Source organism: Protomyctophum bolini (genome assembly GCF_963924005.1).
Source record: "Protomyctophum bolini genome assembly, chromosome: 17".
Taxonomy (NCBI): domain Eukaryota; kingdom Metazoa; phylum Chordata; class Actinopteri; order Myctophiformes; family Myctophidae; genus Protomyctophum; species Protomyctophum bolini.
This window is the reverse complement of record NC_137878.1, coordinates 36020975-36045974: the sequence shown is the minus strand read 5'-3', so window position 1 is coordinate 36045974 and position 25000 is coordinate 36020975. Positions and strand designations below refer to the sequence as shown.

General features: G+C 46.0%; 1 protein-coding gene across 1 annotated transcript in view; it reads right to left on the bottom strand.

Annotated features, from left to right (window-relative positions):
- tinagl1 (tubulointerstitial nephritis antigen-like 1) overlaps positions 1 to 25000 on the bottom strand; it is a 60325-nt gene that overhangs the window by 30286 nt on the left and 5039 nt on the right. Inside the window, exons 2-3 of the mRNA XM_080787473.1 lie at positions 16476 to 16825; positions 11005 to 11071 (exon numbers count right to left, since the gene is read on the bottom strand). Of these exons, the coding sequence (XP_080643599.1) occupies positions 11005 to 11071; positions 16476 to 16818 (410 nt within the window). The 5' untranslated portion in view covers positions 16819 to 16825. The remainder of the gene's footprint in view (positions 1 to 11004; positions 11072 to 16475; positions 16826 to 25000) is intronic.

Below are 25000 nucleotides of genomic sequence, written 5' to 3'. Positions count from 1 at the left end.
AAATGACCGTGGTGCCCCAGGAGACCATGCAGAACAATGGGCCACACACAAGGTCAATGTTTGCTATTCTTGTGGGGACTTTTGCTTCCCATTGTGGATAGTAATGCAATATGCGTACAATATAGCACGCACGCACGCACGCACGCACGCACGCACGCACGCACGCACGTACGCACACACACACACACAGCGCACACACACACACCTCTCCATCATCCTGCAGTGCTGGCAGAGAGCCAGGGACTCATGATGACTGCCTTGCCCCAGAGCGCCGGTGCCGCCCGATGCCTCTGATTGGAGGAGACGGACGGTGACCTCTGCCCTTCCCCCCCCCCCCCTCCCCCCTCAGGAGGTGCACAGGCAAAGGCATGTCCAGATCAGAACTCAAAGCCACAAAGCTTCACGTGGGCTGAAATATTACTCTTTAAACCACCCAAGGGTTAACTTCCATAACCTAAAACCACCCAGACACATTCTATTGTATACAGCAGATGTTTTCAACCCTTTTCATATATACCAACTCTTCATCATTTAGCTGGAGACCACCTGGAACCCACACAAGGACCACTGGTGGTCCCCGGGTGGTGGAAAACAACTGATATTCAGTATGTTCTCTTGTCCAGTATAGGGTTCGTCCACTGATGGGAACTTCACTTGTCTTCTCTCTTGTGTCTGATTGTTGCATTTGGCATTGGCAAGTGGTATGATGATATCTCTCTCGGTATAGGCTATTCAGATGTTTATCAAGAGTATTTTTATATATTGTTGTAGATCATGGATTTGATTAATTACTATCTCCACATGGGGACCTGTAAATACTGACCATGTGTGTGGCCATAGTTCGGTCATCTTCAGTGGTTTCCACTGCTATGGTTATAATTAGTAAAACATTGCGGGTTAGGGTTCAAAATGGCTTTTAAAAAAAGAATCTTGGACAGAAGGCATAGAGGCATTATCAAAACTGAAAATGTCTAAATAAGCCCTTACATTCCACATATAAAGAGGTCTAAAGATATCGTTAGAAACCTCATGGCTCTGAACAAATGATTTAGCGTAGGCCTGATTGACAATGGAGGCACAGAGGTGAAGACAGCTTTAACAAAAAACTGATATTGTAGTGACTTTAACAAGCTATAGCTATACGACCAAGCTTTAGACGAAGTCCAAGTCCCAGTAACCTTTCAACATGACATTGCTAGAAATAGTATAAACATTTAATTATTATTCCTCCCAAAAAAGGTCCACGGGCAAGATGAAGCCCCTGAACCAGGTTTTAAGAGAGGGTATTTTCTATCCTTCTGTAATGGTCACTCAAGTCACAGAGACTCGAGTGAGCAAAGCTTGAAGGAAACAAAATGGCATTTTAATGTAAATTATAGTGCCCATGGGGATATAAATACAATGTATAGAGGACCCGGTCAGCATGGCTGGACGGGAGTGCTGTCGTTCTGTTGTGCTGTCCATATATATATATATATTATGGTTTGGCGATCTGCTTTTTAGGTACTCCGATCAAGCGCCCGTACCTAAACAGTAGATCCAAAACGACAGGTGGTAGCTGGGGTGGAGGTGGGTGAGCAGCAGGTTTGTATACAGCAGCGCGCTGATACAGCAGCAGCAAGCAAGCAGGGAAGCAGGAGGAGAAATGCAAACGTCCGGTTAAAGTAGCCGGTATGAAGATGGAGTGAGTGTGAGCATGTGATTGGCTGAGTGAATCATGTGAATGAGAGCGTGTCAGTGTGATGCTGAGGCGTCCCTATTAACGGCCGGCAGCGACTGCACTGAGGTTCCCTAACTGGACTTGCTCTGCGCATCATGTCTACGACAGGCACACTTAGGCTCATTAGGTTCCTAGAACTCAGCGGTATAGTACTGCTACCTCCTGAGCAGGCCCCAAAATGTGGTTCTGGGAAACCATTATGTGAAACCGAAAAGAGCCCAATATGCACTTATTCACAGCACGGGCCTGAGACAAACACAGCACGGACACGCTTGATGGTGTCAAAGGGCAGAGTGGGGAGCAAGGGTGCCAAATATGGAGGCAGTGAGAGTGTTGGTGGGAGGCCATATTTCACATTCTTCGTCACACTTTCTCTATTAGAGAGAGAGTCCTAAGTTACCACTCTCACACACAATCTCCTATTGTTTCATGTAGTCGTAACATGCCGACCACAAGCGTAGATCTGCTATTTTCAAATTTTGAAATGGCTGGGACATTCTGTATAATGAAATGAGTACTATTACTTTTGGTACTTTAAGTGTATTTTGTTTACAGGCCTTTTACTCCTGAACAAAGTATTCCTGCACGGCAGTATTGATACTTTTCCTAGTAAAAAAAGGCGAGTACTTTTCCCACCACTGCCGACCGCACACGCTCCGCAGAGAAAGTATCTCTGCTCTGTTTACGAGTGGATATGCCTGTTTACGAGTGGATATGCCTGTTTACGAGTGGATATGCCTGTTTACGAGTGGATATGCCTGTTTACGAGTGGATATGCCTGTTTACGAGTGGATATGCCTGTTTACGAGTGGATATGCCTGTTTACGAGTGGATATGCCTGTTTACGAGTGGATATGCCTGTTTACGAGTGGATATGCCTGTTTACGAGTGGATATGCCTGTTTACGAGTGGATGTGCCTGTTTACGAGTGGATATGCCTGTTTACGAGTGGATATGCCTGTTTACGAGTGGATATGCCTGTTTACGAGTGGATATGCCTGTTTACGAGTGGATATGCCTGTTTACGAGTGGATGTGCCTGTTTACGAGTGGATATGCCTGTTTACGAGTGGATATGCCTGTTTACGAGTGGATATGCCTGTTTACGAGTGGATATGCCTGTTTACGAGTGGATGTGCCTGTTTACGAGTGGATATGCCTGTTTACGAGTGGATATGCCTGTTTACGAGTGGATATGCCTGTTTACGAGTGGATATGCCTGTTTACGAGTGGATATGCCTGTTTACGAGTGGATGTGCCTGTTTACGAGTGGATGTGCCTGTTTACGAGTGGATATGCCTGTTTACGGGTGGATGTGCCTGTTTACGAGTGGATATGCCTGTTTACGAGTGGATATGCCTGTTTACGGGTGGATGTGCCTGTTTACGAGTGGATATGCCTGTTTACGGGTGGATGTGCCTGTTTACGCCGCACACATAGCTGCCGACAGCGCCATACATCAAGCATCTCCTTTCAACAATGGACTGGCACGTTATAACACAGGCTCGCCTTTCACAATGGCGTGCTCGCGGACGTGTCGCCTTGCGCTTGCCAAGGTTTGCAAATAGCTGAGCAGTTGGCACCTAATAAACACAGACTAACCCTTCATCTTCTGCATAGAAGGACGATGACATGCTGTATCTCTGACTACACTCTGGAGGCACGTAGCGACGCGCAGAGTCGCAGAGGGGCCTCCACTGTGTGGCCCCCACTTTGTGGCCCCGTCTGAGCTGCACCGGATCAGTGTTGATTTCGTCGGCTGAAACTATCGGTGAAAAATGTTCGTTGACTTTTTTTTCTTTTTACTGACGATCACTAAATTAAAACTAAGCTATGATGACTAAAACTATAAGACAGCAAATTATAAATAAACTCTTTAAACAATCAAATCACTTCAATAGGCCGGGTTGCTTAATGATGACATCTGTGTGATCACTTTTATACCACTCATTTGCATCTTACATCAACATCACCATTTGGGGTCAATTACCGTAACTAACCTCGTCATTGACTAAATCAACAATTTTGACGACTAAAATCTTATGATATTTTTTTGAGTGCTCGGATCGCTCCTCTTTGAACGTGTTTAACTAAACTTGTACCTCCACTGAGCACCTGCATGTTGTTCTCTCTTTTCGCTCAGCATTATCCTTTCTGCTCGAGACATTTCCATGACCCGAGGCATATAATTTTCTGGCCAAAAGTGTAACCTAGTAGTGGCAGATTCTTCTGGTTTCCAGGCTATGACCTGCTTGGCGGTTGTTGTGATATACAACATGATATGTGTATGAGTGCCTATGCTGTGTACTTGTACATGAATATACAAATGTACAGGATATGTATTGTGTACTGCCATGAACTGTAACACCGCCGTTACCACAGGAATAATTCAGTTGGATTATCACACACCACCCAGTCTGCACACACACTACCGGTCAGCCAGAACCGGACCAGGGTCCTCAACAAGAGATTACAACAATAACATCGGCTAGCAGCAAGTGTCCTTGCTCTGAGATGGCTTCAGTGGCTAAAGTCAGTCTGTTACAGTTCATGGCAGTACACAATACATATCCTGTACATTTGTATATTCATGTACAAGTACACAGCATAGGCACTCATACACATATATCATGTTGTATATCACAACAGCGGTTGTCATATTTTTTTATTTTGAAACTGGTTTGTTTAAACTGGTTATAGCTGCACCATTTCTGGCTACGTTGATGTTGATTGCACGCTGACCGTTGTGCTGTATAGGCTTCTCTCTGGCTGAAATCAGTGAGGTCAGCCGAGACGAGGAAAAGATAAGAACGAGTGTGTGGGAGCCGGACCACAGGCTACCGGGAAGGCTCTGGAGGGAGAGTAGAGAGTAGAGAGAGCTGCCTGGTGCTTCATTACGGAAGCATGGCTTCCCCGCCCAGCTCTAAAATAACAACTATTCTCTAATTGTGTAGACTTACTGTAAATTAAGTAATGCAGATTAACAATTTAACTGTTGAGCGTAAAATGAAACCAAAATGTAATGGTTTGGTTTCATTTTACAATCTCAGGAGTTGAAGATCTATAAAATGAAACCAAAAATGGTTTGGTTTCACTTTACACTCTCAGGAGTTATAGATCTATAAAAATGAAACCAAATGGTTTGGTTTCATTTTCCCCTCTCAGGAGTTGAAGATCTATTAGGGTCCATTTGGTTATCAACTCTCCATCATTTAGCTGGAGACCACCTGGAATCCCCTTCAAATCCCCTTCAAATCCCCTTAAAAACCACTGGTCTCGAGAATGAGAACTGCATGTGAGCATGCACACACACACACACACACACACACACACACACACACACACACACACACACACACACACATGGGAAAATGAGTGAGTGAGTCATCTTGTTTATGACTATTGTGGAGACCGAAAGTCCCCCGCAAATATAGTAACACTTTTGTTTTTCTTTCTGGTCCCCACAGCGAGAAGAAGGGCAGCTAATGTTTGTGTAAAGTGAGTTAGGAAAAGATTCACATTGGGGTCATGGGCTTAGAATTAGGCATTTAGGGGCTAGTTTTAGTTGTTTTGGAAAATCGCTGCACATTTGCATGTAATCCTGGGCGCTATGACTCCCTCTGTCAACCTGGGGAGAACAACCTCCTTCTTACTTCAATGCATGAGGAGTCCTGTCACCTGACAGAGGGGAGTTTCCCCTGTTGAGCGTAGCGTGTGGAAGAAACAACGTTATTCCAACCAGTTCCTTTCCCCTCCATCAGGTGCCCCGGCTGACCAGGGGGAGGCAGTATAGAGACCGGGATTACTGTTTTTTGTGAGGTTATACCTACCCTATAGGTGACACGGGGAGAACGTGCAAACTCCACACGGTATCCTCTGCATTTTTAAACGGCTCATTTGTTCGACAGCGGGAGGCGGTTTCCCAGTGCTGTCCCAGAACACTGCAGGCTATTTATACCAGGAACTGTGTGTTGGCTTAACCTCCACGGGGCTCTGTCTTCAAGGGGCAGAAAAAGTACTTAAGTAAAAGCAATAGTATCAATATTTCAATGAAGAAAATACTCTGTTACAAGTCAACTTGAGTATGAGTACACAAGTATTGGTATAAAAAGATGTACTTAACCCATTCTGACCGGGCACCCATTTTGGTGTTGGCATCATGTTATGCTTTAGCTATTGAAAAATAGCAGATCTACAAGCTCATATCGCGCCACCGAGTGGCGCGATACGAGCTTGTAGGTCTGCTATTTTTGAAAAATTCGAAGAACGACTGACATTTTTTAGAATCTGATCTCAGGTCAGAATGGGTTAATCAGACCAGTGTGTGTCCAGTGGAAACCTCGTATGAATCTGATCTCAGGTCAGAATGGGTTAAAGTACCAAAAGTAGAAAATACTAATACATTGTGATCTTGTAGATCGGTCGAAATGTGTAGGCTATGTTTTTGCAATAATAATCCAAATCTAAAAAGTAACTATAGTAACTAAAGTTTTCATGTAATTGCAGTGAAGTAAAAGTAGACTGAGACGTACAAGTAAAAGTATTGGTATAGCAAAAGTACAGCCAACATTTTACAGTGAAAGTAAAAATGGAGTACAGTAAGTAGTTAGACCAGGGGTGCCCACACTTTCTTGACTTCAGAGCTTCTTTCGAAATGACCAGCTCAACAAGATCTACCCACTGAAAAAATGATAATACCATTGCTGAAATTACTATGACAAATGCACTTGGAGAAATGGAATAGGTGGGGCTTTTTGTATTTAGTTTTGTATTTAGTGTTGCGCAGCAACACTCTTGAACATTGCATAGAGCTGACAGGCCCCAAAAGTTGTTTTAAATTAAATATTATTTAGGGGCATGTCATGTGATCTACCTGTAGATCGCAATCTACCTTCTGGGCACCCCTGAGTTACCCCATTATCACTCTATGACTGACGGCCTCCATCATATGTGTTCATGTATCACTCTATGACTGACGGCCACAGTTGTTATCATATCTGCGTTCCCCCATCGGGGTCAGGCCTAATTGAGCAGCGCTGATCGGAGGAGTCATACTTCAGGGCTCTCAGATTGACAGAGCAGATGATGAGCCATCCAGATCCAGATAGAAGGGATACTATACTCAGCTGCATGCAGACTAATGGCGATGGATCGCGGCCGGACAGCGAGGTCAAAGAGGTCTCCACTTCAGACGTGCCAAAACAAACAGCCAGCGAGCTTATAGTGGTAGCATGAAAATAAATATCGTAAGGATGTACGAATGAGATTATAAGTCAACACTCGCCTACGCGCCTGTATGTTTACACGCAAGCAACGCATGTGCATGTATGCGCACGCACGCACACACACACACACACACACACACACACACACACACACACACACACACACACACACACACACACACACACACACACACACAGTACACATACACACACAGTACACACACAGTACACATAGTACACACCCACGTCCCAGGCACATACTGTACTTACACACTCATACTACACACACACACACACACACACACACACACACACACGTTAGTTGGGCGCAGGGGGAAAGCCACACAAATACGCGGCCAAATGTCAGGGGAGTGAGAAACAGTTTTGGAGGACAGGTGTGGAATGCAACTTCCTCTCTCTCAGGATTTCATTCATTCCACTCACTTCCTCTCTCCCTCGAGTCCCTCCCTCCCCTCCATCCTATCTCCTTTCCTCTCTCCCTCCCTCCCCTCCATCCTATCTCCTTTCCTCTCTCTCACTCCCTCCATCCTATCTCCTTTCCTCTCTATAGTATCTTTGGAACTACTACAGGAATACCTCTGTTATCTTCTTCATCGTCACCTCTGTCCTGAAAATAATGGACAGCAGCCATTATCACCCCCCCCCCCCCTGCCCCCCAGACACACACACACACACACACACACACACACACACACACACACACACACACACACACACACACACACACACACACACACACACACACACACAAACACTGCCAATCACGTGGACTGTAGACACACTTGTAGCCTCACCACCAGCCAGGTCAGAAACCAAATGGCTATTTGTGACCCTACATTATATAACACGATATAATTCATTTCAGTTATAACTTTAACCATTTCAGTTATAACCCTGTGAAAACAACCTTCTGCGATAGCATGTGTACAAAATGAACCTGTAAAACTGCTATTTTCTTTTTTTTTACACTTTACATTTTGTGTACAGGCGCCAGAGAATCTATTGAGCAGCACGACCTCGCAACTTTGCAACTTTTGTAGCCACAGTTTGGAAACTCGCATTGTGCTCCGATTTGGTCGGGGGTTAGCCGACCAAAAGGGGCACTATCCCCTCCTATGTCCAGCTTTGAGGGTCTGTGTAAACACAAACATTGAAGACAAACATGCGTAAACAAACACAAGCATTGAGGACAAAAGTGTGCAAACACAAACATTGAAGACAAAAGTGAGGACGCAAATTGTGATTGGCCAGAATGAGATGATGTGTATGATGTCGTATGATGATAAGAGCACCCCTCACTTCACACGGGTGTGATTCTTTTAACTAAGACATCTCTGTTGGAGATGATGGCTCACACGTGTCTCGTCTCAGAAACGAGACACAAACCAGACCCGTCCTCGCTTCCTGACGAGCGGTGATCGTCTCTTCCTAGAGACGACTGAAACATCTCTCTCACCGCAGGAGCAAAACCTGGAAACATCCCGACGGACTTCATCAAAATGTCCAAATAGGGAGGGTATTTACTGGTCCCTGGTGGGGTGGTGGAATGAAGGGGCTGAGCTGTTATGGTTTAAGTGTCTTCTTTGCTCAGGGACACTTCGACACTTCGACTGGGAGAGGCGGAGGTGGAACGGATGGCCTTCCGCTTCCCAGATCATGCCAGATGACCTCTCTGCCCATCAGCTAGTGAGCCTCAAATACCCAAACACCCCAAAACAGCAACAACAACTATAAATTCCATTCTGGGAAAACCTGGTGGGTTGACACTCATCACAGAAAAACTCTGTTCCAAACGTCCTCTGGCATTCTTTTCTCATTCTCTCTCTCTCGTTAGTCTGACAAAGCCCCACGAAGCCAAAAAATATAACTTCAAACTAAATGAAACGAGTTTGGCAATAACAAGATCATGTGCTGCAGTTATATTTCAGGTACAGCAAAGCATATACAGGGCTGCAAGATGTGTCAAAAAGTCATCAACAATAAGTTGTTTTGGTGTCGCACACTATTATATGTAATCGTGAAACTTGACACTTTGTTCCAACATCTCAAGGTTGCACCTTGAACCTCACCTCTCAGCGTTAATAACCATAACATTGTACACAAGCCACCTGATCTCCACATCCATCAGGCTCACACAGGACAAAAGCATTATGGAAATAATCAAAAGATAAAGTCTAGGCCTGGGTTGGCCGAGAGGTCCAGGCACCTACTGTAGGCTGGTAATCCAGCCTGACAGCGTGTCACGGGTTCGAGTCCCAATCCCGACGACCTTTGCCGCGTGTCCTCCCCCCCCCCCCATCTCTCTCCCCCTTTCCTGTCGAACTACTGTTACTCTATCAATAAAGGCAAAAAGCACAAAATATATAAAAAGGCTAATCATGAGGATCACGGATTTCGTCCGTCGTCAGTTGTCTATTATTCCAGTTGTCTGTGACATAACTTTGCAGGGACAGCTCCAGGGGGCCAAGGGGGGGCTTTAGCCCCCTCTGGTGGAAGCTTACCCCCCCCCCCCTCCAAACAAGCCAAATTGACTGACTTCTATGTAAACCAAGATTCATTAGCCCCCCTCCCTAAATAGCCAGCCCCTACATATACGTAGTATACCTCCAGTCACAATTCTCTGGAGCCGTCGCTGTAACTATGACTCATCATTTAGGCAATGTTTCAGCCCGATCAGTTCTTCCATTATAAAATGAGTTAACCATCTCCACCTCTGTGGCCTATACTGGCGGTGTGTTGCTGCGAAAGAAATGTTGGGCTGTTCTGCCCAGCTGCTTGAGAAACTGTCTGTGGACAGTGAGGCACACAGACAGACAGAAACTGTCTCTGGACAGTGAGGCACACAGACAGACACACACACACTGACACATAGACGTCGCAAAGTCACCATTGATAATCGTGATTTATACGTTTATTAAGCAAAATAGCTGTGTTGATCCTTTCAGCCACATTTGTGCCGCTGCGCCCTCTCTCACACAATGCAGCCACCCTGGCTGAACACTCAGAACAAGACACCCCCCCCTGCTCCGTCCACAGCCAAGTTATTCGCGGTTATGAGGGTAATATTCTCAGGGCTTGAGGGATTGAGTTAATCCACTGTGATCACGGCCCTATAAGACCTGCACAAACACTGTGTCTGGCAAAACCCAGCCTGCATGGCACTTCAGTTTCCCAACCACCCCTGGGTGTGCGTGTGTACGTGCATGCATGCGTGTGTGTGCGTGTGTGTGTGTGTGTAACACATAGCTGTAAAGGATAAACAGACGGTAAATGGGAGGAGGAGAAGAGTCGGAAGGAGTCAGGGAAGGTCTGAGGAATGTGTCTGCTGTCACAGAGGTACCATACTGTACAGTACACCACCCACCATACCACATACTGTACGCTACTGTAATACCACCCACTGTACGCTATACTGTAACCCTAACCCTGCAATGTTTATGGGTCTCGACTTGAGTAAAAATAAAATCCTACATTTAAAAAAATATATATAGGCCTATATTTATTTCAACAGATAAAACGCGGCGCGAGGTTTAGGGAACCACTGCCGGACCTAAGCCACCCACCCAGACCTGTTAATGTGAAACAATAGGGGGGTGAGTTTACAAGACAATCTGGAGTGTTTATTATTGGGGCAGGTGCAAATATACATGCATGTGTGCATGTGTATGTGTGCGTGTGTGTGTGTGTGCGTGCATTTACAAGAAGGAATTTGGGGGTGTGTGCCCAATTCCGTGCCTTAAATGAGCCAATGATGCCCAATCACAAAGGTTATGTCACCAGCAGTCCAAAGAACACACGTATAGTTAGTCAAATGAAAAGAGTGACAGAAAAGGACAAGGAGATGAGAAGAGAGAGAGAGGCAGTGAGAGAGAAAGAGAGATAGACAGACAGAGACTGACAGAGGGAGAGAGAGACAGAGACAGACAGAGAGAGAGACATGAGACAGACAGGGAGAGAGAGAGAGAGAGGAAGGCGACAGCTTCCGTTGCAGACGTGCTAACAGGAAGTGCAGACAGACGGGGTGAGTGACATCACATACCAAAGGTTGCAGTTGTCTTTGTACGTCTGTCCTGAGAAGAACTGCTGTCCGTTTCTGTCACAAGTACCTGAAGGGAAGACACCACGCTCAGGTTAATCAGCAGACAAACAATAATAATAATTATGGTTGCGCGTTTGTGCGTGCAACGTGCATGCTCTGTGAATGTGTGTGTGCTCCTTGTGTGTGTGTGTGTGTGTGTGTGTGTGTGTGTGTGTATATACACACGCCCCAAGGCAACATGATACACAAGTTTTCTTTTGGAAGTATTGTCCCTCTCTTCCTCTCTCTACCTCTTTGTCTGCCTCTCCAAGACACTCAAACCCTCCGTGTAGCAATGCTGGCCTGACGCCTTCCCCCACCACACCCCACCTGTAACCTGCTTTATGAGGGTGTCGCCTGGAAGTGTGTGTGCGTGTGTGTGTGTGTGTGTGTGTGTGTGTGTGTGTGTGTGTGTGTGTGTGTGTGTGTGTGTGTGTGTGTGCGCGTGCGCATGTTTGGGCGTGCGTTCGTGTTTTGTACTGTCTCTGTTGATAGTGTAGTTACGTGCACTTTAAATGATCGTGTTTATTCTACCTCGTAGTATGTTCCAACGTTCTAAATGATGATTGTCAAAGATGTTAATAATTCCAAGGACCCAGCCTACATCGTCTCTCTTGGGTTGAAACCTAAACTATCCAAAATCTGTTACTTTTCAGGATTCAAACTCAAAAACAGCAAAAGTAGCAGATGTACAAGCTTCGTGACGCATTTCGACCTTGTAGATCTGCTACTTTTGATGCTTTTGGGCTGCCTATAGTATGATAAAGTACAGCATTGATTTAAAAAAAAGAGATAAGAGGTTTCTTCCCGAAAGCAACAATATGCATTTGGCTACTTCTACTTCATCTACTTTACACTGTACAAGTGTCAGTGTCAGTTTAACGGGTCCCGTTGGTTCCATCTGCTCACTCTCAGAGTCACAGAAGGGTCCATTTCCACTCTTAACTACAGTATCAGTATGGTTTAGCTTGGGGGACCCCTGTGGGCCCCCATGCAGACCTTCTTAACTACAGTATCAGTATGGTTTAGCTTGGGGGACCCCTGTGGGCCCCCATGCAGACCCAGTATCAGTATGGTTTAGCTTGGGGGACCCTGTGGGCCCCCATGCAGACCCAGTATCAGTATGGTTTAGCTTGGGGGACCCCTGTGGGCCCCCATGCAGACCCAGTATCAGTATGGTTTAGCTTGGGGGACCCCTGTGGGCCCCCATGCAGACCCGGCCCACATTGAGAGCCGGTGTTGTAGTGGACTGTGATCTCCAGTAATCCACCAGCAGGATTCCGATGCTGGCTGCTGTTCATGGCCCACGTCACGCCTTAACCGGCTTACCTACAGCACTGTGGCCTCCACAGAGACCCAGGGCATGGGGGGGCCACTACAGAGACCACTGGGCATGGGGCCCAGTGCCAGGGGCCCCATGCCAGGGGCCCCACACGCTGCCTCATGGCCCCTGCATGCTCCACACCGGGCATTGACAAAATCGTACGGCCCTGTGCTCTTTGTTATCGTATCAAAATTAATTAAATGCGGCACGGTGAGATAAGAATTTCATTTCCTCGCTGTGCTATTAAGGGAATTACTTTCATGAATTGCTATTAGATACACCACGTAGGAGTGGCAAGCTACTCAAAATAAGTACAGTTTTCTGAAGTACTTTTTTGAGTATATAGGCTACATTCTAGAATGCATTACTACGCAAAATGCAGATTATGAATGCATTATAATCTACTTAATAAAACCGGTATAATTACTGATATATTTTATAATGACTTTTACAGTATACGGTTGAGTGCCGTCCTACAACCAGAAATTATGATCACTTTTAGTTTCATCCTTATAGGATCATGGTGTATTATAATCATCATAGTTGTATAATACATTATAATAATTTCATAATGCATTATAATCCCTGTTAAAATGCATTATAGAGGGAGGATTATAACACACAAAACGTCCCTGCATGCCGACATTCCCAGGAATGCCATTATTACTTATCATGCAGGCCCATGAGAGGGATTGGAAAGACCAACATTATGGTTTGATTATGATGTGGTCAGTGGTGCGCTAATGGGTTAAGCCACAGCACAGAGCAGAGCCCCTATGTGGTACACTACAGTATGTGGTATGATAGTATAATCTGCCTTTGTATAACCATGCCTTGAATATGGGATTGTGTGTAAACTGTTTTGATTTATCCAGCGACACCGCGGCTGATGCATGATCTTAACCCATTCTGAACGGGAACCCATGTTGGTGTTAGCATCATGTTATGCTTTAGCTATTGAAAAATAGCAGATCTACAAGCTCATAGCGCGCCACCGAGTGGCGCGCTACGAGCTTGTAGGTCTGCTATTTTTGAAAAGTCGAAGAACGACTGACATTTTTAGAATCTGATCTCAGGTCAGAATGGGGTTAATCAGACCAGTGTGTGTCCAGTGGAAACCTCGTATGAATCTGATCTCAGGTCAGAATGGGTTAATATTTACAAGAAAGGGCGTTCTCCAAACCAACTCCACCAGGGGATCGAGGCCAGGGAGAGGCCTGCATGCGGGAGACAAGTATAGGCTGATTTACGGCCATATATCTCTATCTGTCAAACACCAATTTTCCCCCCATCAGCTGTCTCAGCCCCTGGAGGATGACTTCATGATAAACTACCAGTCTCTGTGACAAGACAAGGAGAATAACTCAAACTGACAAGGAAGGAAATTAAACCAACGTGTTAAAGTAGGCATAATGAAGGGTTTGCTCTATAGTCGGTGTGACATTGTACGTCCTCCCTCGTTTAATTTAATTACATTTACGGCATGGCTTTACTGCAGGGGTCTAGCCGCCTGCGTCGCCAGTGGTGTAAAAAAGTACTTTTTTCCAAGCAAAAGTATCAATACTGCAAAGTAGAAAAGAGTCAAGTATTGGCATCAATACTTGACTCCCACCTATTCCCATTTGTATTCTGCCTTGTTTGAATAAACAGCCTGGGCACTTTGACATTGTGTTTATGTATTGCCCCTGTGACGTCATGTGGCAGCCAATTAAGTCTACCCAGCTGTGTGTGTGTGTGTGTGTGTGTGTGTGTGTGTGTGTGTGTGTGTGTGTGTGTGTGTGTGTGTGTGTAGCACGATTTGAGGATAAAACGTGAGGACAGAAAAGTGAGGAGGCAAATTGCGATTGGTCGGAATGTGGCGACGCATGACGATATTACGATGACATAAGAGCACCACCGCCCACTTCACACGAGTATGATTAGACCAAGAAGTAATTTCCTGCACAACAAAGGAGGAGACAAAATGACCTCCTGTATCGTAACAAAAGCTCAGCTTATATAGTTTTCCCCCTTTGAAATGCACGCGCAAGTGCATGCATGCATGTGTGTGGGTGTGCGTCCGTGTGTGCGTGTGCACAAGTGTGTATATATATGTGCGGCAGTGCAAGTCCATGCATGTGTGTGTGTGTGTGTGTGTGTGTGTGTGTGTGTGTGTGTGTGTGTGTGCGTTCGTGTGTGCGTGTGCACAAGTGTGTACCGTATATATATGTGCGGCAGTGCAAGTGCATGCATGTCCCTCTGCATGGCCTGCCACCTCTGCTGTCTAGCGAGCGCATACCTGTTGTGACCTCTCTCCTCTCTCTCCCCCTTCGTTCACATAGCCTGCATTCTTTCTGCTGACCTCCATTCATCCCTCTACTCCCCCCCCCCCCTCCCCCCCACTCCCTCCCTCCATCGCCCTGTCTGGGCTTATGAGAAGTCTACTGTTCTCTGCACTCCGTTCTCTCAGGTAGCGCTATACCGCTGCTGCTGCTGCTGCTGCTGGCACATTTTACACCTCTGCATCGACCCACAGTCAAATCAGGGGTGGGCCTTTAACCGTGAAAGGGCATATAAATGGACCCTCAAAGGTGTGGTAATAGGGACAACGTACTGTAGTCGTAATATAGAGGGTATATGAGCGCGTGACATCATCATCATACCCGGAGGTTATGTAGGGAACGCCTACTGAGTGGCAAAAAACTACTTTCTGCCCGTGACACTGAAGCCTATACATCCAAACAGTCCTGTATCTGATTGCCACTCACTTCATGCATGTGCATATACCCTCTATTGGGACTTAGTTGCAGCGCTATATGTACATCAGGCATAATCTTTGCTATCTGCATACAACTACAGTTGAGGGAAGCCCAAGTCCATTCCACAAGCTAATAATCAGTCTCTTAGAAAGAGAAATGCCATTTTCGAATGCAACACCCAATGTACTGAATGACGATTATAGCATTTATTGGACGTGTAAATATATGATACTGTATATGCCTGAACTCTGAAAATCCCTGTAACTAATTTTATTATAGCAAATCAGTGTTTGCATCTTGCATACATGTGATTGGACCTTGATGGTTGACTTGAGACCATGCTGTGGGTGCTGAACTCTGACCTTTTGTATGAAGTGACTAAGTGAGTTGAATTTATGTACTTTGTACTCACATTTATTGGAAATTTCGGATGTGCTACCTTTTGGGGATTTTTTTCAACTCCTATACTTTTGATCTGTATACTGGATGTTGGTTCTATAGCAGTATACTCCACTGAGAAAACCCATTGTTGACGCGCAACCTCTTTTTCTTATTTAATCAGATCCCCACTGAGAGCGTTCTCATAAGAACGTTCACTGTTGGGTTTGTAAACACAGCGGAGAGTCTGTGTGTGAAAAGAAAATAAACCTGACTTGTGATTGCAATTCAGTCTTGGGTCCCATGCAGCCCTGTGTCTGTGTCTGTGTCTGTGGCACGCTGACCTGGCTGTGGGAGACTGTGCTTTTGGGTCCGACGGTGACCTGAGTGGAGCTTAATCCTCTGTGACAGGCCCACACGCACTCAGCAACAGCATTAGCACACGCATGAACAGTGCCACGCACACACGCATACACACGCACACGTATATACGCACCCACGCACGCACACACATACACACAAACTCACACACGCGATTGAACCCCAGCTATAGTGTGCACTCCTCACTCCTGCACGCATGAACGCACATTCAACGTTGATTCCCTAAAACTACACTATTGGTTCTCAAAGCCTTTAGGTCCTCAGGATCTTGGCAGATCTACAAGCTCACAGCGGGTCACAGCGGGTCACTTCGTGCCACGCGGCGAGCTTGTATATCTGCTATTCCTTTGAAAATATTTGAACATTATGGAAAATGTTGAATATTTTAGATTTTGTTTTTACATAAATCCTCTCTTCTGGTGGTCCCTGGCACAAAACCTCTTAAGATGGGTGTGTCTGCGGCTAAAGTTTGAGAACTACTGCCCTACACACGTCACTCTAGCACACACACACACACACACACACACACACACACACACACACACACGCACACACTCTGCACCACTCCCCCTCGCCCTCGGCCTTCATGGCATGGCATGCTCTCTGCTCACCGATGAAGGGCGGCGCGATCCCCAGACAGTGTCCCCAGAAGTCGGGGCAGCAGTCGGACACGGTGCGGTTGCAGAACAGGTCGCAGTAGCAGATGGTGTCCAGGTAGGGCACGGTGCACAGGTCGTCCCGGCCGGGGCAGCAGGGCCCCGGCCGCCGCTGGCAGTACGCCCCGAACGGGTCCCGGATGCCCCCCACGTGCAGCGGGCTGGCCAGCTCCCTCCGGGTCCTTGACGTCCTCGACGACGTCCTCGACGACGAGACCACTCTGTCCGCACCGCCCTCCGCCGCCACCAGGAGCAGCAGCAGCGCCACCACGGGGACCAACAGGACGAGCTTCGTCATCGTTACTCTGTGGAGAAGAAGAAGAGGAAGAGGGCGGTTTGCACTGGTGATGATCATTAGTCAATCGGGGGAATGTTCGAAAACAAAACGGGTTGTTTGGTGTTTCAGAGTATGTCGCTGTGGGTGCAGGCACGCTTAAGTGTCAAGAGGCGGCGAGAAAACGCCTAGAGCAGGCCTCTCCTCCGGGTTTTTAAACAGTGGGTGGATGGAAATTACGTTTGTGCTTACACCCTTAGATGTCTTGTTTCCGTGAAATGCACGATTGAGATGTTGAACTGCTTTTTGCGTATATACACTAAAGATGAATTCAAAGACTGATTGTGTGGAATCAGCAAAATATAGCGGAAAGAGGAAATAGTTGGTATATTTGTGGATAGCAAGACAACATCAGTGTTAGGTGTAGGTGATATTCCTCTGAAGTTCAAAGACAAACGGTTTGTTCAAGTTGACCGCATGTAACTCAGCCATATTTACATGAGACTCTCTTTACCGCACAGCGGAAGAGTCTAAACTAAGCTGGCAGCCGGTTCCAAATAGAAATCCACATGATCCTTAGAGACACGTTCATCTGCTTATTTTCCTTTTCTTTCTTTTTTTCTCTCTACCGCACTTTGAAACGGGCCAAAGGAGAGAGCAGTTAGATAATGACAATATACAGAGAGAGAGAGAGAGAGAGACACACAAAGGGCTGGTTCAGTTCAGGCCCAACAACTTTAGGACTGGCCGGTGACGAGGCACAAAGTCCTCCTATAATGCTGTGTGATCTGTTGACGGGTCATGTGAGGTCTGGAGTTTGGGACTAAAGGCATGCTTCTTCTTCTCCTCGGCAGCCTTGTTTCAGCTCCCAGCAGGGCCTCGCAGCCAGAGCCAGGCCTTTCATGTGTGTCCCCCGGGGGTCACACACACACACACACACACACACACACACACACACACACACACACACACACACACACACACAAATACAAGAAAGCTGCATGTTGTCCTCTTGGTCATTTTGTACAAATATTTGCTGTTTTTATAAACCTTTTTTTCCAGAGAGCAAAGCAACACCTTAAAAAAAAAAAAAAAAATGCCATTTTGAACCACTTTAAATGTGGTATAACTCTTTGGGACAAACAAAAAACATGTTGTAGACCTGCTGCTACAGTTAACGCTACTGTCCGGCTCCAGTAATCTGCAGAGATGGTATAGAGGATACAGTATGCATAAATGAGTGGCAAATGGAATCGTGGCAAAGTGATCTACTGTCAACCCATTCTGAACGGGAACCCCTTTTGGTGTTAGCATCATGTTATGCTTTAGCTATTGAAAAATAGCAGATCTACAAGCTCATAGCGCGCCACCGAGTGGCGCGCTACGAGCTTGTAGGTCTGCTATTTTTGAAAAATACTGACATTTTTAGAATCTGATCTCGGGTCAGAATGGGTTAATCAGACCAGTGTGTGTCCAGTGGAAACCTCGTATGAATCTGATCTCAGGTCAGAATGGGTTAAGGCCAGAAAGTATAGTCTTTTGCTGCTCAGTATGATGATGATGATGTCACGCACATACCTACCTACTTCTTTGGGCACTGAAATACTACATTTATATCCTTCTGTACATTGAGGAATCCTCCTCGTCCATTTTTCTCCTCAGTGGTTGGTTGTATTACTCAGTCTGAGCTTGCACATGCAGGACACTGACCATGCATTGGCATATGAAGGGAAGTGTAGTGAGGAAGCATTTCTGTGAACTCTCTCACTGCAGTAGAGACTAGAGAGTAGAGACGGGGCAAGAGACTCTTGGGAGCAGTGCCAGTGTTAATTGATTGGCAGGGTGCTTTCAATTGTCTAATTGTGCTCTCCTCTTTAGTAGCATGTACGTTGTACCTGCTGGGCCCAGGGCTATACACACACCCACAACACCAGACAATGATGCCAGCCGAGAGAGAGCTAGAGAGAGAGAGAGAGAAAGAGAGCGAGAGAGAGAACACTGGCATTTAAAAGCATATAGCAAGTCCCAGACAGACTTGGCTACACGTAGCCTATAACTTTTTATCATTATGTACGTGTGTGGCCAAGCGCAGAAGGTTTTAATTACAAGTATCATTATTTGTGTCAGCGACAGTAGCACTCAGCATGCTAAATGACATTGCCTCTGCAGACAGAACTTATATAGTTAATGTGGCTCATGTTCATTTGGATTGTTACTTGCCACAGACTATATGGGATCTGAATGTGCCAATGAGCTAATATGCATACATGCCATTTTGGAAAGAACTTGGGCCACAGGCTGCTTAATTCTTCGCAGGTGATACCGATTATATTAATGAAGGCTCAGTTCCTTTCTGGTCAAACAGAGTCAGGGTGCTGCTATTGTGAGTGTTGGCTCACCCGTGGGGCTCAAAGTGTCCTTGAGTGGGTTCCAAATGGCGCTGTACGGGTGTGTAACTCGGAGAGTGTACAATTTTTCACATTCTCAGAGATATGGGGGGTCCTTGAAATTAAATGTTTGAGAACCACTGCACACTAAATGGAACAGAGCCTTAATTAGTATTATCGGTAACACCTGTGAAGGAAGTAGGAAAGCGGCCCGGAATTAAGTAGGAAGAGTTATTCTGTGTGCATACTCATTGCATCCGACACTCTACCCAAAACCCATCCCTAAACCTAACCTCACAGGAAGCCACGGTTAGTTTTAACCTGCCACACATGTTGGGAGCCACGGGTTAGTTTTAACCTGCCACACATGTCGGAGCGAAGGTGTTGTCGGACTAATGCCTGTCGGACTGTTAGTATGTCTAACCAACGTATGCACCCCGCACACAGTAGGTTAGCAGTAATGATGAACTAAAATAGCCCCACCAATGTCGTTTCACTGTTTCACATGACCAGACCATTCAGCAGCAGAGTCCTCCAGGAGTTCTATTAAAGCTCCATTCTTTTGTCCCTCTGTACATGTGAGCCGCTGGATGAAATGTTCTACATAGAACAGAGACGCTAGGGGACATGTCAGGATAATTAGGCTCTGAAATGTTCTCCATAGAACAGAGACGCTAGGGGACATGTCAGGATAATTAGGCTCTGAAATGTTCTCCATAGAACAGAGACGCTATAGGGGACATGTCAGGATAATTAGGCTGACACATGAGAGGTGACATTATCACCCAAGATTAGAACGCTATCACAGTGACGGAAACTAAGTGACTTCCTGCTGTCAGAGGTAATCTGTCACGCTAAAAAAGAACCTGACTGTGGACAGGCACGCACGGTCGCACGTAAGCACGCACGCACGCACGCATGCACCCACACACACACACACACACACACACACACACACACACACACAGACACAGACAGAAACACTCCTCACTGTGTTTGTCCCACATTGTACAACTATACTCTGTGTATTTGCGGAACATACAGATAATGGAGACTCCATCTACATAATGTGATGCCATGCTCGGGCATGTTGAACTGAAAACATATCAATGGGATCAGGCGATGTATAGGGGGAGAGAGAGAGAGAGAGAGAGAGGGAGAGAGAGAGAGAGAGAGAGAGAGATAAGAGGCGAGGAGCGACAAGAGGGCGAGAGAGAGAGAGAGGAGAGGGAAAGGTGATCTTTAATTTGGACTGTCCTCAGTTATCAGGACTAATACATGTTCATGTAGTATTGACAAAGTCATGTTCAGTTGGAATGAAGTAGGGAGAGTTGTCCATTGTGCAACGCTACTAGTGTCTCATGCCGATACTAGCAGATCTAGTACGTAATAATAATAATCTTTATTGTGTCGAAGGATATTCATCTTCACAGTCTGTTCAAAACACCAACAACAAGACAATACATGAACATGAGGTCCCCACTGCACAGAACCATCCTATCGGCGGGGCAGTTTGTTTATAATGCTGCGATGGCTGAGGGGACAAACCTCCTACTAAAAGGAACCTTTTTTCCATGCTATTAGGTTCTGTATCTTTGTCCAGGTGGCATGAGGTTGAAAACCTATACCGAGGATGATCAGTGTCATTTGATATTGAAAGTGCTAATGGCCTTATTGTTTATATCAGAAAGCCTAAACTAGGCTTTATGTGTTCATATACTATGAAAGAATCCTGCACAACTCTTCCTGTGATCAAACTTGCATTAACAACCCCACCACTTGATGCAGTCTCACGTAGCCATAGACCAGGGGTTTTCAATGGATTGTGAACCAGGGACCACCACCCTGACTAAGAATCAACCTGGGGACCACTGTTGTGTTGTGATGGGATATGGGCTAAGATTAGTGCTTCCGTAACACTTGCTATGCAATGTATCCCATGTACTGTATTTCAAATCACATTTCCTAATAATGATGACTCGATCAGGCAGGCTGGTACACTTACCCTTCTTCAGATTCTAACTGTCTTTTCTGTGGAATTTCCCAGTAGGCAGCCTAGCTATAACTGACAACATTGATGCACTTCCACAGAACAGTGCACAAATGTTTAGTGCACTGTTCTGTGGAAGCTACGTTACTAAATGCATGATCAGGGACCACATGCAATACCTTCACGGACCACCTGTGGTCCGTCCACGGACCACCTGTTGACGATAGACGATTAGAGATCTCTGCCTAACGATACATCTGGCGACGTCTACATTCAATGTAATGGCTAAGTTAGGTTTGGCTAAAGGTGGTTGCAAACAATTTGGAGATTTAAAAACAAAGACATTAAGGCCGGGACGTCCTTTCATATATTGGCATAGCTGTGGCATCAGGATTGGTTTTCCAAAGCAGTGTGCTGTAGGTGTGTTGGAACAAGACTAAGTCTGTCACGCCACGCATTGAATACAACTCTGAAGCCTGCATGCCTGTCTGTCCGTCTCGGTGGCCACACAGTCAAATCTGGAGCGTTTATTTAACTCTGAGTGTAAAAGAAAAAGGACCCATACGGGTCACTCCAAATTTCACTGTGCAGTAGGGATTATAGCGATGTGTTTGTGTGTAAACTCCCAACTCTCACTTTCGAAATTCGAAGGCCAACAAAGGACAAACAAGTCATCGTGCGTGCGTGCACGCGCGCGTGCGTGTGTGTGTGTGTGCCTGCGTGTGTGCGTTTTACTCAGGCTCAGGTTACTGTACAGTGGACCAGACGAGGGGCCCGGGACAAAAGGAGCGGGTCGGCCACCGCTTACATAAATAGAATCTTTATTAATTACCCAATCAGGACTCAGGACACAATGGACCCTCGGGTGCATAAAGCCACGCTCCGGAAAAGCTCTTTTGCGGTGCTGTTTTCTGCATGACTGCCCCTTCAGTTGACATGGCTACACGTGCACACGCACACGCACACGCACGCACACACGCACGCATGCATAGTGGCATGGGCAGGTTCCCTCTTTTTGGACCGGTCTGAAGTGTTTTGTCAAGCAGCGCATGCAAGGACAATAGATAGCCTCTATAGATGTAGAACAAGCTGCTACAAAACAGTAGAATTCCCTTATTCAAAATGTACTTGAGGACAAACGTTTTGGCATCAATACTAAGTGGTATAGGCCTACTCATTATGCAGATAATTTAACAAGGTGTCCCATTGTATTAACTATTCAAATCTTTTGAAAATAGCAGATCTACGTACCAGCTCACAATGCATTGTAGAATGGTGGTGGTTAATGTAATTTTTGTAATAATAATTAAAATCTACGGTGTAACTGGTAAACTAAATATTTCTAATAACGTCTAATAATTGTATAGTGGACAAAAGGTACAATATTTGCCTCTGAGATGTAGTAAGTAAAAGTGGAAGTAAAAGTATTGAAAATTGGAAATACTCCAGTAAAGTTAAACAAGTCTGACGTGAGTGGTGCAGTACTGTACTGTACTGTACTGTACTGTACTGTACTGTACTGTACTGTACTGTACTGTACTGTACTGTACTGTACTGTACTGTACTGCGCTGCGCTGCGCTGCACTGCGCTGTGCTGTGCTGTGCTGTGCTGTGCTGTGCTGTACTGCACTGCACTGCACTGCACTGTACTGTACTCTACTGTACTGTACTGTACTGTACTGTACTGTACTGTACTGTACTGTACTGTACTGTACTCTACTGTACTCTACTGTACTGTACTGTACTGTACTGTACTGTACTGCGCTGCGCTGCGCTGCGCTGCGCTGCGCTGCGCTGCGCTGCTCTGCGCTGCGCTGTACTGTACTGTACTGTACTGTACTGTACTGTACTGTACTGTACTGTACTGTACTCTACTCTACTCTACTCTACTGTACTGTACTGTACTGTACTGTACTGTACTGCACTGCACTGCACTGCACTGCACTGCACTGCACTGCACTCTACTCTACTCTACTCTACTCTACTGTACTGTACTGTACTGTACTGTACTGTACTGTACTCTACTGTACTCTACTGTACTCTACTCTACTGTACTGTACTGTACTGTACTGTACTGTACTGTACTGTACTGTACTGCACTGCACTGCACTCTACTCTACTCTACTCTACTCTACTCTACTCTACTGTACTGTACTGTACTGTACTCTACTCTACTCTACTCTACTCTACTGTACTGTACTGTACTGTACTGTACTGTACTGTACTGTACTGTACTGTACTGTACTGCACTGCACTGCACTGCACTGCACTGCACTGTACTGTACTGTACTGTACTGTACTCTACTCTACTCTACTCTACTGTACTGTACTGTACTGTACTCTACTGTACTGTACTGTACTGTACTGTACTGTACTGTACTCTACTGTACTGTACTGTACTGTACTGCACTGTACTGTACTCTACTGTACTCTACTGTACTCTACTGTACTGTACTGTACTGTACTGTACTGTACTGTACTGTACTGCACTGCACTGTACTGCACTGTACTGTACTGTACTGTACTGTACTGCACTGTACTGTACTGTACTGTACAAGCCCTCCTCCCTGGCCTCAAGGGTCAATAAACGCCAGACAGACAGACAGACATACAGACAGACAGAGCCAGGGACACACACACACATAGCTGTCTATAGGAGTGGCTATAGCACCACTCAAAAATATATATCTCAAAATTGTACTTGAGTACAGTACTTGAGTGTAACAACCAGCACATGATCCTGCTGTATGTATGATCTGCTGTAGGGTCCATACTGTACACGGGGTCAGACTCTGTAGTGTGATCTGCTTTAGGGCCCATACTGTACACGGGGTCAGACTCTGTAGTGTGATCTGCTATAGGGTCCATACTGTACACGGGGTCAGACTGTATGATCTGCTATAGGGTCCATACTGTACACGGGGTCAGACTCTGTAGTGTGATCTGCTATAGTTCCCATACTGTACACGGGGTCAGACTCTGTAGTGTGATCTGCTTTAGGGTCCATACTGTACACGGGGTCAGACTGTATGATCTGCTATAGGGTCCATACTGTACACGGGGTCAGACTCTGTAGTGTGATCTGCTATAGGGCCCATACTGTACACGGGGTCAGACTCTGTAGTGTGATCTGCTTTAGGGCCCATACTGTACACGGGGTCAGACTCTGTAGTGTGATCTGCTATAGGGTCCATACTGTACAGACTCTGTAGTGTGATCTGCTTTAGGGTCCATACTGTACACGGGGTCAGACTCTGTAGTGTGATCTGCTATAGGGTCCATACTGTAAATGGGGTCAGACTCTGTAGTGTGATCTGCTTTAGGGTCCATACTGTACACGGGGTCAGACTGTAGTGTGATCTGCTATAGGGTCCATACTGTAAATGGGGTCAGACTCTGTAGTGTGATCTGCTTTAGGGTCCATACTGTACACGGGGTCAGACTGTAGTGTGATCTGCTATAGGGCCCATACTGTACACGGGGTCAGACTCTGTAGTGTGATCTGCTTTAGGGTCCATACTGTACACGGGGTCAGACTCTGTAGTGTGATCTGCTTTAGGGCCCATACTGTACACGGGGTCAGACTCTGTAGTGTGATCTGCTATAGGGTCCATACTGTAAATGGGGTCAGACTCTGTAGTGTGATCTGCTATAGGGTCCATACTGTACACGGGGTCAGACTCTGTAGTGTGATCTGCTTTAGGGCCCATACTGTACACGGGGTCAGACTCTGTAGTGTGATCTGCTATAGGGCCCATACTGTACACGGGGTCAGACTCTGTAGTGTGATCTGCTTTAGGGCCCCATACTGTACACGGGGTCAGACTCT